Source organism: Mugil cephalus, chromosome 7, assembly GCF_022458985.1.
Source record: "Mugil cephalus isolate CIBA_MC_2020 chromosome 7, CIBA_Mcephalus_1.1, whole genome shotgun sequence".
Lineage (NCBI taxonomy): Eukaryota > Metazoa > Chordata > Actinopteri > Mugiliformes > Mugilidae > Mugil > Mugil cephalus.
In genome coordinates this window covers 5,329,128-5,342,935 of record NC_061776.1, presented here as the reverse complement: position 1 = coordinate 5,342,935, position 13,808 = coordinate 5,329,128, and the positions used below count along the sequence as shown (strand labels likewise).

Below are 13,808 nucleotides of genomic sequence, written 5' to 3'. Positions count from 1 at the left end.
GATCCAGTCAATTCATCCTCAAGCCTGTCACTCTAATGGTGTTATTACTTTAAACATTAATTATTAGCATAGGTTATTTAAAATGCAGAAATGCAAATGCACTGAGAGTTAGTTAGGATGAATAATTGCTTCAAAATATTAATTTTGGCTGATCCAGAGTCTGTTTGACTTTATAATCCTGCTCTCAGGCTCTATGGAGAGAAACATGTACAGAACTGGAGACGTAAACAAAAGGGAAAGTTTTATTCGACGCATTTAAATCCGTGTTAGGACATTTTTTTTATCTTTTCCATACATATGTTAACCTGCTTTGGTCTGTTTTAGAGAAAATATCTCTTGGCAGGAAAATAAAAAGTCAATCCTACTTTTAGCTTTTAGCTTTTAGCTTGAGCTTTTAATGACTGTATATCACCGTATGAATCGGAGCGAATGAGCAGCAGGACACAAAGGAAGAACATCTCAACAAAACAAGAGAAACAATTAAATTCACAAAGAACAAGAAAAACATTTAATTTGTTTTCTGTCCGTGCGTTACTCCCTCCTCCCGCCCCTCAACCTTTTCCTCGTCCTCCAACCCAAACTCTGAGGCAAGAAAAAAGCGCAAGAATTACTTTCCTCTTGTTGTGACACATAAATAACACTTCCCTGCACGAGGGGGAAAAATGAATGGTGGGAGAACCGCTCGTTCACACCACTTTCTCTTTCTGTTTCACAGGTTGTGTGAGTTTTCTTTTCTTCTTCTTGCTTTTCACCACACAATAGACTCTCCTCGAGCCAGAAAAGCTGCAACTCACTCACTGGCCGCTTTTATTTTAAGGCCATTGTGCAGATTCTGATAAACCTCAAAATGGACGTTATTCGGGCTTTCCTTCTTTTGCAAAAGTCTTTTTCCTTGAAGGAAATAGTGGAGGGAAAGAAAAAGGAAAAAAAAAAAAAACTAATTTGGAGCTTTTCTGTTCGCTTTGAGGTGGAGGTTGAGGAATAAGACGGAAGAGGGGAGGAGGAGGGGGTCGGGTGCTAAAAAGAAAGACCCTTGAGGAGGAGGCCGCAAAAGACCCTGGAGCTGAGAGACCGCCTGACCAGCTGGACCTGGTAAAAAAAAAAAAAGTGCAGAAATAATAGAGAGAAGCTGAGCTGAAAAGCTTTCAAGCTCTCATTGGGTTTCTTTGGGGGGAGGCTTTTGGAAAAGAAGGAAGAATAAAAAAAAAAAAAAAAAAAAACACACAGCAATACATCCTCAACCCCGCTACGTCGCTATAATTCCTGGGCAAATTTACAATTCGTTCGTTTATTTCTAGGGAGGAAAACTGTTGGAGTCAAGACAGAGAAAGAGAGGAGGAGGAAGAGGAGGAGGAAGAGGAGGATGAGGAGTTGGGAAAGTGCCTTTCATCAGGTTGGAGGACGCCTGCAAAAAACCTGGAGGCCTCTGGCTTCTCAGGACGGACAAAAACCTCCACATAAGGGGAGACGAAACAGAGACGAGGAGGAGGAGGAGGAGGAGGGAGCAGCTCATTTCACTGTGGTAAAGATCACACACACACAAGTATCAAACTACATCTGCACGATCTGATAAAGACGCTAGTGGACGTTGTTGTAAATCGTTTGGAAATGGCTGCAGCGCATGTGCTGAAGCTTTAACTCTTATTCGTTTATAGACAAATGTTGTAATTCACCGAGTTTCACCATAAAGTTCAGCGTTCGGTCAAAATAAAGTAAGTAAATGCTGCTTTGTTTTCTCTGGTTCACCTTTGTGGGACCGAACCTAAAAAAATACTCCCAAACGGTTCCAGGGATTTATCGGTTTCACTCGATTCCCGCTGGCGAATCATCTTCATCAGCTCGACCCCGAAAAGATTATTCATTATACAATTAAATCTAGAGCCATAAATGAGTCTGGTGGAAATGCAGAACTCTGAATAGACAATAATTAATCTCTTTGTCTTTTTGCTTTATATCAACTTAAATATGAATTAGAACATTTTATTTTTTAATGTCCTAGTTTTCGCCTCTTTTCCCTTCTTTAATATTTAACACTACCATTTTGGAGATAATTGAAATCTGTAAAATAAAATGTAAGGTCCTCTGAAGTTACTTTGTTTAATTAGAAAATATTATGAACTGTAATTGTTTAGATTGGTTAATATTTTTCATATTATACCATAATATAGAAAAACCTTTATTTAGAGATATATTCATTAACTTGTTTATTCTTGGGGCAGCTGTAAACTACTACTATTATTATTATTATATCCTTTATTATCACCTTAACAAGCTGATCTGATAATGAAATTAAACCTGAGGTTATTATTATCATTATTATTATTTTTTTTTTTCCTGTTTCTACCAAACACAAGACAGGTTCATAAAGTGACTTAATCAGTCTGATCTTATGAAACCAATCACATTACATTAAGTCCTTTAACCAGGTGTTAATATACAGAAAATCTAGATTTAAATTTAGATCGAAATGCTTTGTAATTTGTGTCTGAGTATCTGAAATGCTCCTTAAAAGCAGAGTGGATTGAAATGATCGGTGAACACAGATCTGTTTGGTGGAGCTCAGGTTTGTTGACATTCTCAGATCTTGACTTTCAGGGATTTGAAGGATTTCATGCTCCTGTGTGAGTTTAGCAGAAACCACCAGGCCTCAGGTTTCTGAAAACCCTTCAAAGGAAATTAGAGAAAATAAAACTGAGAGCTGCCAAGACCCATCTAAATAAAAATGCTGTTGTTTTGTCGACATAAATGTAGAATTCCACGTGAGCTCGGTAACTCTCCCTGACCTGTTTACTTTCCTGCTCAAAGGACATTTTCAATTCATTTTGACGCATTGATTCGACGATGGATGATTTTGGACATCTGGAACATTGAATCAAGGCTTTAAGCATCAGATTTCAGTACGATTATCGGTCCTTTCAGTGAGTTTTTATTTTTCCCAGACAGATTTTTAGAATTCACCAAGATGAGACAGACAGAAATCAATGTTGAGCACTATTTATTTATTTTTTCCAGGGTAGATATGATTAGACGGAGAAGAAGAGATAAATAGTAGGACTGGGCATATCCATCTAAATATCGATACCAAGGCTAGTATCGGTAACGGCTCGATACCAGTGTGATGAGATCGATACTTTTGTTGCAGTTTCTCTTCTATACGTCCAGTAAATGAGTTCATGCAGCTTCTCCATCCTCACCTGTAGGAAAAGGTGGATGTGGATTTTTCTTTTTGCACTTTTTTCCCTAAAAATAACTGTGTGTATTATTATTTTTATACTATTAAATAGTTTTATATTGGAATTAGTTAATGTTTATTTGACTAAAATATTTGTCCCGTGTCTTATCAGAATTAACTAACTAAAGGGAAAATCATCGTCGGTATCGGTGATATGAGATGGAAACAGAGGAGACTCCCTCCTTCCCCCCCAGCCCCGCCCTGTTCCTCCCCCCCGGCCCCCGTTTCCCGCGTGGGGGCCCCCGATCACAGTGTGACGGCCTGGGAAACGTCCGCCGATGCCCGAACTGACCCTTTGATCTGAAATGAAAGACCCAGGAGCTCGTTCTGCCAGAGCAGAGGAGAGGGACGCACACTCGGAAAAAGAAACAAAAAACATGTGCACACACACACACACACAAATCATTCAAATCGAGTCCTACGAAGGAAACTTTATCATTTCGTTTCTGTCTTGTCGTGTGGGTTAATCGTTTACTTGGAAACAAATCTACTCGGATAAACAGGAGAGGTTGAAGTGAATAAATATGACACTGAATCCACCGTGGTGTCACAGACTGGAACCCCTGCATCATTAGCTCAGTGTGTTTGTACTAATTATCGCACTCTTAAAATGTGCTAATGATGCACCGGCTGTGGAACCGTCGACACTTGACACAAACCGTTGTTGGTCAGCTCAGGTTAATTTAATTCACAAACAGCTCGGACACCTACAGCTGCAGTTATTATTTCATTTTACTCCTTTTTTTTTTTGTTTCTTTTTAAGTCCTGACAGAGTGAAAACAACCTGACGTGCATCCACGGAGATAATGAACCTGATATTCATTTGCAATAATTAAGCGGAGAAGTTTTCTCGGGCTCAGAGCGACGGCGCGGCAACAGTGATCGAGTGCGTTAATGGAAAATGTCATTATTCTACCTACTCATCACTTTAATTATCTAATTAAACGTCATTATTTCAACGCAATCATCTGAGTCAGGATTAATAATAATAATAATAATAATAATAATAATAAAAAAAGAAATAAATGAAAAATGATGATAGAAGTGTTTGTTTTGTTTTTTTTTCCTCCGTGCAGAGCATCGCATAGGAGGGGGAGTGCGTTGCCACGGCGACGCCTCTCCACGCAAGGAGGAGAGGAGGAAAGGAGGGAGGACGCAGGGGAAAAATAAATAAATAAATGAAAAATAACAGGAGAAAACACACCCACCTTTAGCCATCTTGTTGAGCACCATGTCCACCAGGATGTAGGTCCCACTTCTTCCTGCTCCATCGCTGCAGGACGGTGGACGGGAGACAGAGACACACATTAGAATTTAGTCTTAATTTCCCACATATTAAATCATCAGTTTTTATTTATTTATTGCTGAGCAGGTTATGTGTAAATGACCTCCCCTCATGTTGACTTTCCCATCTTCAGCCTCACGCAAATGTGACGTTTAACGCTATTAAATGAATATATTTATGGACGTGTGAAACGCTGACGAGACGTGTGTGTGGAGAAGCTCTGCATGATTTCAGGCTCGTACAGCTGCTGCAAAATTGCCCCAGAATACAGGCGGATTTAATTTAAAAATACTTATCTTGTACATCCTCTACTACGTTTGTGTATTTTTTACCCGACGACAGCGTTAAGCAGGTGAGAAAAGGAATATGTCGAGTCTTTAATGCTATTTCAAGGAGATGAGCAGCTTCAGAAGTGAATGCTTTAGAAATGAGAAGGAAAACTGCATCAAACTATTAATTATTTTATATGTGTGTGTGTGTGTGTGTGTGTGTGTACATATATATAGACATATAGACATGTAAGTTCATGCTCTGTTTTAAAATAAAACAAACTGTGTGTGAGCAGAATTACACTGTGTGATGCACGTGGAGGGAATATGTTGTATCTTAGATTTATTCCTAGTGTTGAAAATTGATGTCCGCACCCCCCCAAACCCCCCAACCAGACTATTTCATGGGCTGGTGTGTAATCCAGCTACCTCAAGTGTGTGTGTGTGTGTGTGTGTGTGTGTGTGTGTGTGTGTGTGTGTGTGTGTGTGTGTACGCGCTACGAGTCCATACTTCCTGAATATTTTATTTTCACTAGGCCCTTGGTTATTTTCTGCAGTAATTGAACACCACCGCAGCCTGAGTGTGTGTGTGTGTGTGTGTGTGTGTGTGTGATTCTACTATCACTCTGATCTGAGACAGTTTGTGTGTGTGTGTGTGTGTGTGTGTGTCTCGTACAGGTTATTACGGCGTGATTATAGATCTCTGGTATCGCCGCACCTTGCCACAATCATTACAAAGCGATCAAAGATGTGTTTGTGTGTGTGTGTGTTTGTGTGTGTGTGTGTGTGTGTGTGTGTGAGACAGCACACGCCTGAGGGCTGTGAGTAAACACGTCAAGATGTCTGCTGCCTTCTCTGTTTAAAATGATGCACACTGAGCGAGAGGCACGGGGCAGAAGAAGAAGAAGATCAGTGGTTCTGCGTTATATCCAGGATGTACATGTGAGGCTGGACTGAGTAAATTCATCTCTGAATGCTTGATATGAATGACTGCAGTCATAACAGGTCTTAACAGCATCTACACACTGGAAAACTTCCACTAAAACCTGTTACTTTTCCCACATTTTCACTATTACACTTCAGCTGCAACACCTTCGTACCTTTATGTGTGTGTGTGCGTTGGTTTTTATTTATGGAAACCAACGAGGAAAACTTTCTACCAAGTGAAGATCGATACTGAAATAACGAAACATCCGTAGGAATGTAGGAACACACTGGAAAGTACCGGCAACACAATAAACCTTGTGAAACACCTCAGGTTAAACCACAACACAGAATACGAGGCAAGTATCGGATCGGTCGAACGACTCGTAGCTGTTTCTGTAGCTACAAATCCTCACCTACAATCTTTTCAAGTGGCTGCAACGTGGGCGACTGACCTTTCTCGACTTATTCCAGAAAATTATTTAACACTTCTAAAATAATTTTGGCTTCTAGTATCTTGCAATTAAAGTATCTCTGTTGCTCTACAGACGTAGTTTCCTCCACACCACCAGAAAACTTCAGGCCTTCATCCCTCAGGTCGGTTTCCTGAGTCTTTTACCTTTTACTTTGAAGCTCTTGTGCTGTATCTGAGATTATCAGTTATCAGACTGAATGTTGTGCAGCCTGTTAACGTATTAGCTTGTGGCTCTTCATTCTCGCTGTATGACTGATACTTTTACTGTCTGGACACTTATTTCCTTATTTCTGTAAAGATACATCTAAGTGTTGGCTTCATGCAGCCTGATGCTTCTTCCTGTTTGAGGAGAATACTGAAACATTTATTATTAACTAACAGCTTCCAGCAGCTGCAGGTTTTGTCTTATTCACGCTGCATGTGAATCTGAGGAAATGATGCAGCGGCTGCTACACTTTCATCGTAGCGGAGGAGCCATTAGACCGTATTAAGTAATCGATCACTCGGTGCATGACTGAGGCCGACATTAAGGTTATCTGCTGTGGTTTTCTACTCTCATCACTGGAGAACGTTTGCAAAAAACAAACAAACAAACAAAAAAAACGGTTTGTTTCTGCTAAATGCCGATTTAATTACGTCTCACTGGTCTGAGTTATTTCCTCTGGTGGTGGAGGGATGCAGATGTGGTTACTCACAGATGTGCAAACACAACAGCTGCAACGCCGCCTACCTCCTTATTTATGTATTTATTTATTCACCCCTCTCTCCTGAAAAAGACACACATGGCAAACTTTTGAAGTGCCGCCAATTAAGAGCTGCCCTCCTCCGCGGACGGTGCGCCCAATTAAATCGGACTAATCTCTCGTTTGAAATGTTTGTCGTCCTCCACGAGGGGACGGGAGGACGGAATCCACGAGGGACCCTGCCCCAAAGCTCAGCTTTAAATCACACTTCACCTCCTGAGACCTGAGCTTTTATTAAAACTAAGCACCATCTTTGAACAGGAAAGAGGAGTTTTTGAAAAGAACGATGTCCTCATACGTGGACACTGGGATTACTTAATTAATTAATGAAGTCCCAACGTCCTCAAACGAGTACTTATTAAACTAGTAATGCTAATAAGCATAAATAAATAGGTTTTAAACTTTGCTGCCACTAGATGGCAGATTAATGCGTCTACTAATGAAGCAGCTGCAATAAAACCTAAAACTTAACGTCCCCGTATGAGGACATTATTTCCCATCTCAACCAGTAGAAAATGTTGTGAACACGTGATTATGCATGAAAAAAAAAAAAACATTTTTGGTCGTACCACCCAGCTCTACTTAAAGGGATCAGTAGTTTACAGATCTCAGTCACATTTTCTGATCCTGAACATGAGTTTGAAGCCTCTAAAAGAAATAAACAGTGAGTTGTCATTATACTTGCCTGCAGTGGACTATGATAGGACACGAGCGTCCCCGGTAGCACTTGTTAACTTTCCTGTAAAACAACAAAACAGAAGGAAGAAGTCAGCTGAAATATTGTAACGTTATACGGTGCAATACATAGCTGGTTATCTGGGGAAATCACACACTTTTACAAAAAAGAAAGTCATTCGAGCAACATCGTGGACCATGGACGTCTGAAACATTTTCCACCACGTCTGTGCAACGTTTGATGTAGTATTTAGACTCAACGACAGACTCTGTCGTCTAATCCCAGTGTCTTTACTCAATCATGAAAACAACACAGGGAAACGACTTCTAAAGCGAAAGAAATGGAAACTGAACAAAAACTGTTTGATCCAAGGTATTTTAGCTCGTGTACCCGTGTCTGACGCGTTACTATTGTGTTTAAGTTCTGTACTGTCTGTGTTTAGGTAGAAATAGGTATTGTTTTTCATGATTTAGTGTATTGATGTCTTGATGTTTTTGTAGCTCCTTTTTTTTTTTTTTTTTACAAAATCATGTCCTGCTGTGACGAAGCAGCCGAATCAATCAAAGGTCCAACATCGCACACATGAATCTAAGCTTCTAACAAAACTAAAAGCACAAAGAAAAGCAGCACAGACTATTAGAAATAAACACAAACCTTCTCTAGCACAGATTATATTCTAATTCATGTTTTAATGCATTGAACCGAGCATCAGACCATTTGTCCCCTTTCACTTACCATGTCTAGACTACAGGTTTTAAGTTAAATTTTTTAATTTTACGGAGGCCAGGCAGTTTAATACGTGGGCGTAATTCAACATTTAAAAGACCCGTACACCTTCTACTACACATCTAGTTCACAGATGGTGACAACGTGCCTCCAAACAGAACAGGTTCTCATACTAACGCAGCCACTTTTTTAAAATGAGTGAAAACTTTTATTCACCGACAGAAAAAAAAACAAAAAAAAAGAGCTTGTTCATGAAAAAGCAGAGACATGCAGGTCCTATATGAGCAGGAAGCAGAGTCTGATCCCAGCTGGAGATCCTCTCCGATTCCATTTCATGGTGTTGATTCTAAATAACAACGTTCAGCTCAAGAGTATATTATGTAAAGGTGTGTGTGTGTGTGTGTGTGTGTGTGTGTGTGATCCATTATGCATCAGTCAGACGAGGGACGAAGCCTCAAACCTGCGGTGATGATGCTTTTCTTTGTCCTTCATTGAACGTCTGCGGTCATTGTGGCTCTTAGTAATATTTCAAAAAGTTTGGATATGAAGTAAAAGTTTTTAGTTTTTTCGTTTCTCCCCCCTGAGCCTCATGGTGCGTTTCCATTTGTATGATGAAATGCTGTTACAGTGTAATTTAAGTTTATCATGTGTTATATGAGAACTACAACGGCTAAAAACAGTAGCCTGGTAAAAACAAAACAGCCAAACACCATCGTGGCAAACTGGTTAATAGTGTATAGTAGATTTCATCACTGTAAATTATTCTAGTATAAAACTCATGAGTTGGTTGAAGTTATCTGTTCCATTTACATTTTCTGTAGATTAAATAGCCTAAATTTAGTTTACTTTCACTCTACACTCAAAAAGAAATTTTGAAAAAAGAAAAATTGAAAACATTAAGTTTCCACCAAGTTATATTTGGACAAGGCGGGAGCTTTCTAGTTTTCTAACTGGAACCCTGATAACTCAGGTGTGACGTCGTTCCCAGTGTCCTCCGAGGTAAATGCAACGCACCATCTGCACTTATTTCGGTTAAAAAAACCCAATAAAACGTCCAGCTCTTGTCCATGTGTCCGTATGAGCGTATGAGCGTTGCTCCGGATAAGATGCAGATTAAACATTAACAGTAGCGGAGCTTCCAGATTCAGCTAATTCGTTTCCTGGAACCGGAGTCTTTTAAACGTATCCTCCACCGCACCAAAAAATTAAAAAGTCAGAGCTCGCTGCAGACGGATCGCAAAGCGGTGTTACCATGGAAACAGCCGGCAGAGGCTCGCCAGCGAGGCTGAGGTGAGAGGTTGGGTGAGTGATGAGGATGAGGACATGAAGAGGGACAGACCCACTGACGGACTCGTATACGAATATGCATGGAAATAAACGTTCATAGATTTCTAGATTTCATTTATACTTTAAGTTTTCTTTGGTGATTTGCAACATCAGATCCTTTTTTTGGGTGAAACCGCATAAGTCTTGCACATTTCTGCCAGATATCCGTGATGAATCCAGATCTTTCTGTGACTGGAGCTTTTATGGATCCAGGTCCCAGGATGAAAAAAGAAACATACGGAGTCTGTGCGGATTTGTTTTTTTTCCAAACATCTGGACTTTACGGAAAAATACTCGACGCGATGCCAAAGAAAACCGGAGACAAAAAAAGACCTGCCGGGGGGCGGGGCTTAGCTGGAGGCAAAACATCTCAAACAGCATAGCTTGTAAACGCCGGTTAGCATATTTCAACGGGCTGTTTTTTAGCTGGAATGGACGAGGAAAACGTATATTTTATAGAATATATTAATGCACTCGCTCCCTGAGACCATGAGTGGTGTTATAAAAAGTTGACTCTGACTGATGGGACTATATTCACTGACCCCTACACTCTCACTTTTCTCGGTGCGTCCTGAATCACGTTGTTATCACCCAGGACGTTTGAGGATATACAGATAAAAAATAAAAGAGAGGGTTTGCAGTTATTGAGTTGTTGAAGGAAGTCAAAAAACAAACCTCCGGGACCTTTTCTCGGCCTGTTTCACTGGTTTAAAATGCTTCAAATAAGAAATTCTAATATCCACACTTCATTAAAAAGTCAACTTTGCCTTTTGTTCATTCGTTACACTTTGCATTTTAGGACCTGAATCGCTCACAACCGTTTGTCCTTTAAAGTGATTTTGCCGTCATGAATATTTATTTTATAACAGATGTAACAGTGGAATCTAAGCGGCTCAATTCACCCGTTCTGTCAGTTCCAGACCAGCTCTCCACAACAAAATACTTGTTGTGCTCTGGCTTCCAGGTCAAGGCTTAACCCTTTAATATTCTGCAGGGTCGTATGTGGGAGTTATGTTTGTTTTCTGCATTAAGCTATTCAAATAATACACGGGTTCAAATCAACTAAAGATACTGCGACACCCTCTACAGTACCTCCAAGGCCTCCTGTTGAAAACCTATGACAGAGTAATTCTGACTTTTGTGATAGAAACTCCACAGTCTTGTCTTTTAAAAGAGACCGAGACCATGAATTAGCTCCAAAATTTTCATTTAATTTACTTTGTCCTTAAAAGCCGGTATTTTTGCAAAAAGGCTGAAATGATAAGAGGTTAACTCATCATGTGGTGACACAGTGTGGCAGATCTCAAGGTGGTGGAAATGAATGAAACGTATTAATGAACCTACATTAATAAAAGAAGGTTTTAAACTTTAGAATAGTGTTTGAAAATATATATAATCTCAGATAGATGGAGAGTAGAGAGAAAGGCTGAATATACTGGAGCAGCTCAGAAAGTCGGCCTGTATATGTTGACTTTGTTTGTTTTGGTCTGTGTATGTTTACTGGATTAAACCCTTCAACCTGAATCTCTGTCTGTCTCCAGAAACTACTTTTTGAAGACTTTATTTTGAAGGGCCTTGGACTTTGAAAGAAATCATATCGGGTGAAGATGGATTAAAATATTGAGGCTGAGTTCAGACTCGTCGATGGACCTAATCCTGACAATCAGCGACAGCCCTGCTCAACTGGACAACACGAGCTTTGAGCTCGCACCGCTGCCCCGGTAGGTAGAGCACAGACATATCGACTGCGAAAACCAGAGGGTTAGAGGTTCGATCCCCTGACAACGAACCACGGACGTGTATCATGTTTCTTCTGTTCTACCACCGGACTGGAAATCATTGATTTGGTTATGAATCAGTTAAGAGCAGCTTACATTCCTAAAAATGTGGGAAAAACTAAAGAAAAAACTGGAGAATCCTGACAAGCATCAACACAGAACTGCATGTATGGAAAAAGTTCAGAAGCAAAACATCCCTCACCTTCACTTTTTTATTAGAGCTGTCAAAAGTAGCCCATTAATAATGTGTTAACAGATTGTTTTTATGGTTCTGTTACTGTGACCTCGGCTCAGGTTTAGTTGTGAAGGAATGAAATCTGAAGTGTGGCCGAGTAAATAGTCTTTTGCTCATTTGTAGAAACAAATGAATAGAAATAGATGAAAGAGAAACGAGTCTTCTGAATGACGAGTTCATCTTCAGGCTCCTGCCAGATGGTTCTCTCCATAAAAACAAATTTATCTGGATTTAATGTCGAGTTGTGAGCCGAGCAGGCAGCTTTTCTGAGCGGCAGCAGATAGAAAAGGAATATAAAAACTGGATTAATTTGCATTAACCATGGAAACTGATTAACTGTTGATTAAATATTTGAATCTATTGACCCTACTTTTCATTTTCTGTGGCTTTTAGCAGCGTTGTCGATCTGTTGTGACACTGGAGATGCAGATTAATACCAGGTGTAAACGTGATCATTAATAAAACATTTATCTAGGAATTATCTGAATTAGAGATCAGCTCTATGACTGGTGTAAATAGGGCAACAACTGGAGAAAGTGTCAAAAATAGTGCAGTAAAAAGCCCTGAAATTACTAAAAAGAGAGATTTAATTCAATATTTACACCACAAAATCTTGCAGAAAACACAAAACAGACTAGAAATTAGAGAAATATGATATTCTCCACTATCAAGTACTAAATACATGGTCGAGTTTATGCATATATGGCCACATATGGGTTGTGCAGAAACATGCAGCTCCTGTACGAACAAGAAGAACAACCAGTCAGGACCTGTTCGTTTCTCTGCTGCTGCTCCAACATGAGTGAAAAACTTTGTTTAAATGTTCGTAAAAGGAACTAAATGTAGAATACACAAGCCTTTGCTTCATGAAGAGCCACCGTATGACGCAATTAGAGCAGAAACACGGGTTCACACACAAGTCTGGTCACATGGTTTATAGACTCCTTCACAGTTTGTAAACAGTGTGATGTTTTTTGAGGGGCGGGGCTTAAGTGGAGGCATAAAATCTCACATACTTTAGCTTGTAAACGCTGGTTAGCATATTTCTGACGGAACTGTCTTTGCCAAGAACGGACGAGGAAAATGTACATTTTAGAGAATACGCTCACTCCCCGAGGCCGTGAGTGTTATTTTAAAAAGTTGACTCTGACTGATGGGACTATATTCACTGACCCCTACACTCCCACTCACTGGATGGATGATTTGCCCAAAGGACACAGAGGGGACGAAGTCTGGTCTGTCTTTATCAAGTGTCTCCAACAAAGATATTACAAGAAGTAAGTGGAACCACTTTGGAGGGGAACGTAGTAAATACAACTTCTACTTGGACGCCCCTGAAACACACAGCTAATGTTGAGTTAGCTAACAGTTAGCATGAGCATGTAACAAGATTAACTTAACGTTACACCAGTCACAATTTAGTCCATCCCATAACGTAATATAGGCTGAAAATGTTTCCGAAATATATAAGAATGGGACATTTTCATGGTTGACAGTGACAGTGTTCGCCTCCAGCTTCCTTCTGTTTTGCCTCCAGCTAACGCTGTGACGTCACAGTGACGTAGGCCATGAAGGCGTCTATAATGAAACTTAAAGTAAGTAATTGCTGAGGAGGTTAGAAGTAATTTTGGGATCTGTTTGATTAGTTTTGCTCACTTGAGATCATAAGAAATGTGATATTTGGAGACAGAAACGTCCCCTCAGTCCAGACAGACGGACAAAAAAAAAAAATTAAAAATACTTAGAGTGGATCACGTATTCTTCAGAAATCATCTACTTTGGAGAGAGGAAGGACAAAAGCAAGCGAGAGAGGAAGGGAGTCATGGAGAGAGGTGGGGTTGGATCGGAGGCAGTCAAGCAAACCATGAGCAAGCAAAAAGGCAAGAGGTCATCTCAGGTCGCCGAGCACAGCGAGGACGGAGACAGAGGAGAGAGATGAAGGAGGAGAATCGACGGGGGGGAGGAGGAGGAGGAGGAGGAGACGGGGGATAAATAAGGAGTAAAAAAAGGGGGGGTGGGTTGGGGTTGGGCCCCGTGAGACCCAGTGGTTGTAGAGTCACAGTCTCCAATGATCACTTTTGTGACTATGCAACTGGGCTTATATTACTAGCTGCAACATCACAAAAATGACACTGGCAA

The 13,808-nt window shown here is 40.3% G+C and overlaps 1 protein-coding gene across 1 annotated transcript in view; it reads right to left on the bottom strand.

Annotated features, from left to right (window-relative positions):
- Positions 1-13,808, bottom strand: part of LOC125010894 (receptor-type tyrosine-protein phosphatase N2-like) — a 206,381-nt gene that overhangs the window by 8,812 nt on the left and 183,761 nt on the right. The window contains exons 20-21 of the mRNA XM_047589809.1: positions 7,614-7,667; positions 4,441-4,505 (exon numbers count right to left, since the gene is read on the bottom strand). Coding sequence (XP_047445765.1) covers positions 4,441-4,505; positions 7,614-7,667 — 119 coding nt within the window. The remainder of the gene's footprint in view (positions 1-4,440; positions 4,506-7,613; positions 7,668-13,808) is intronic.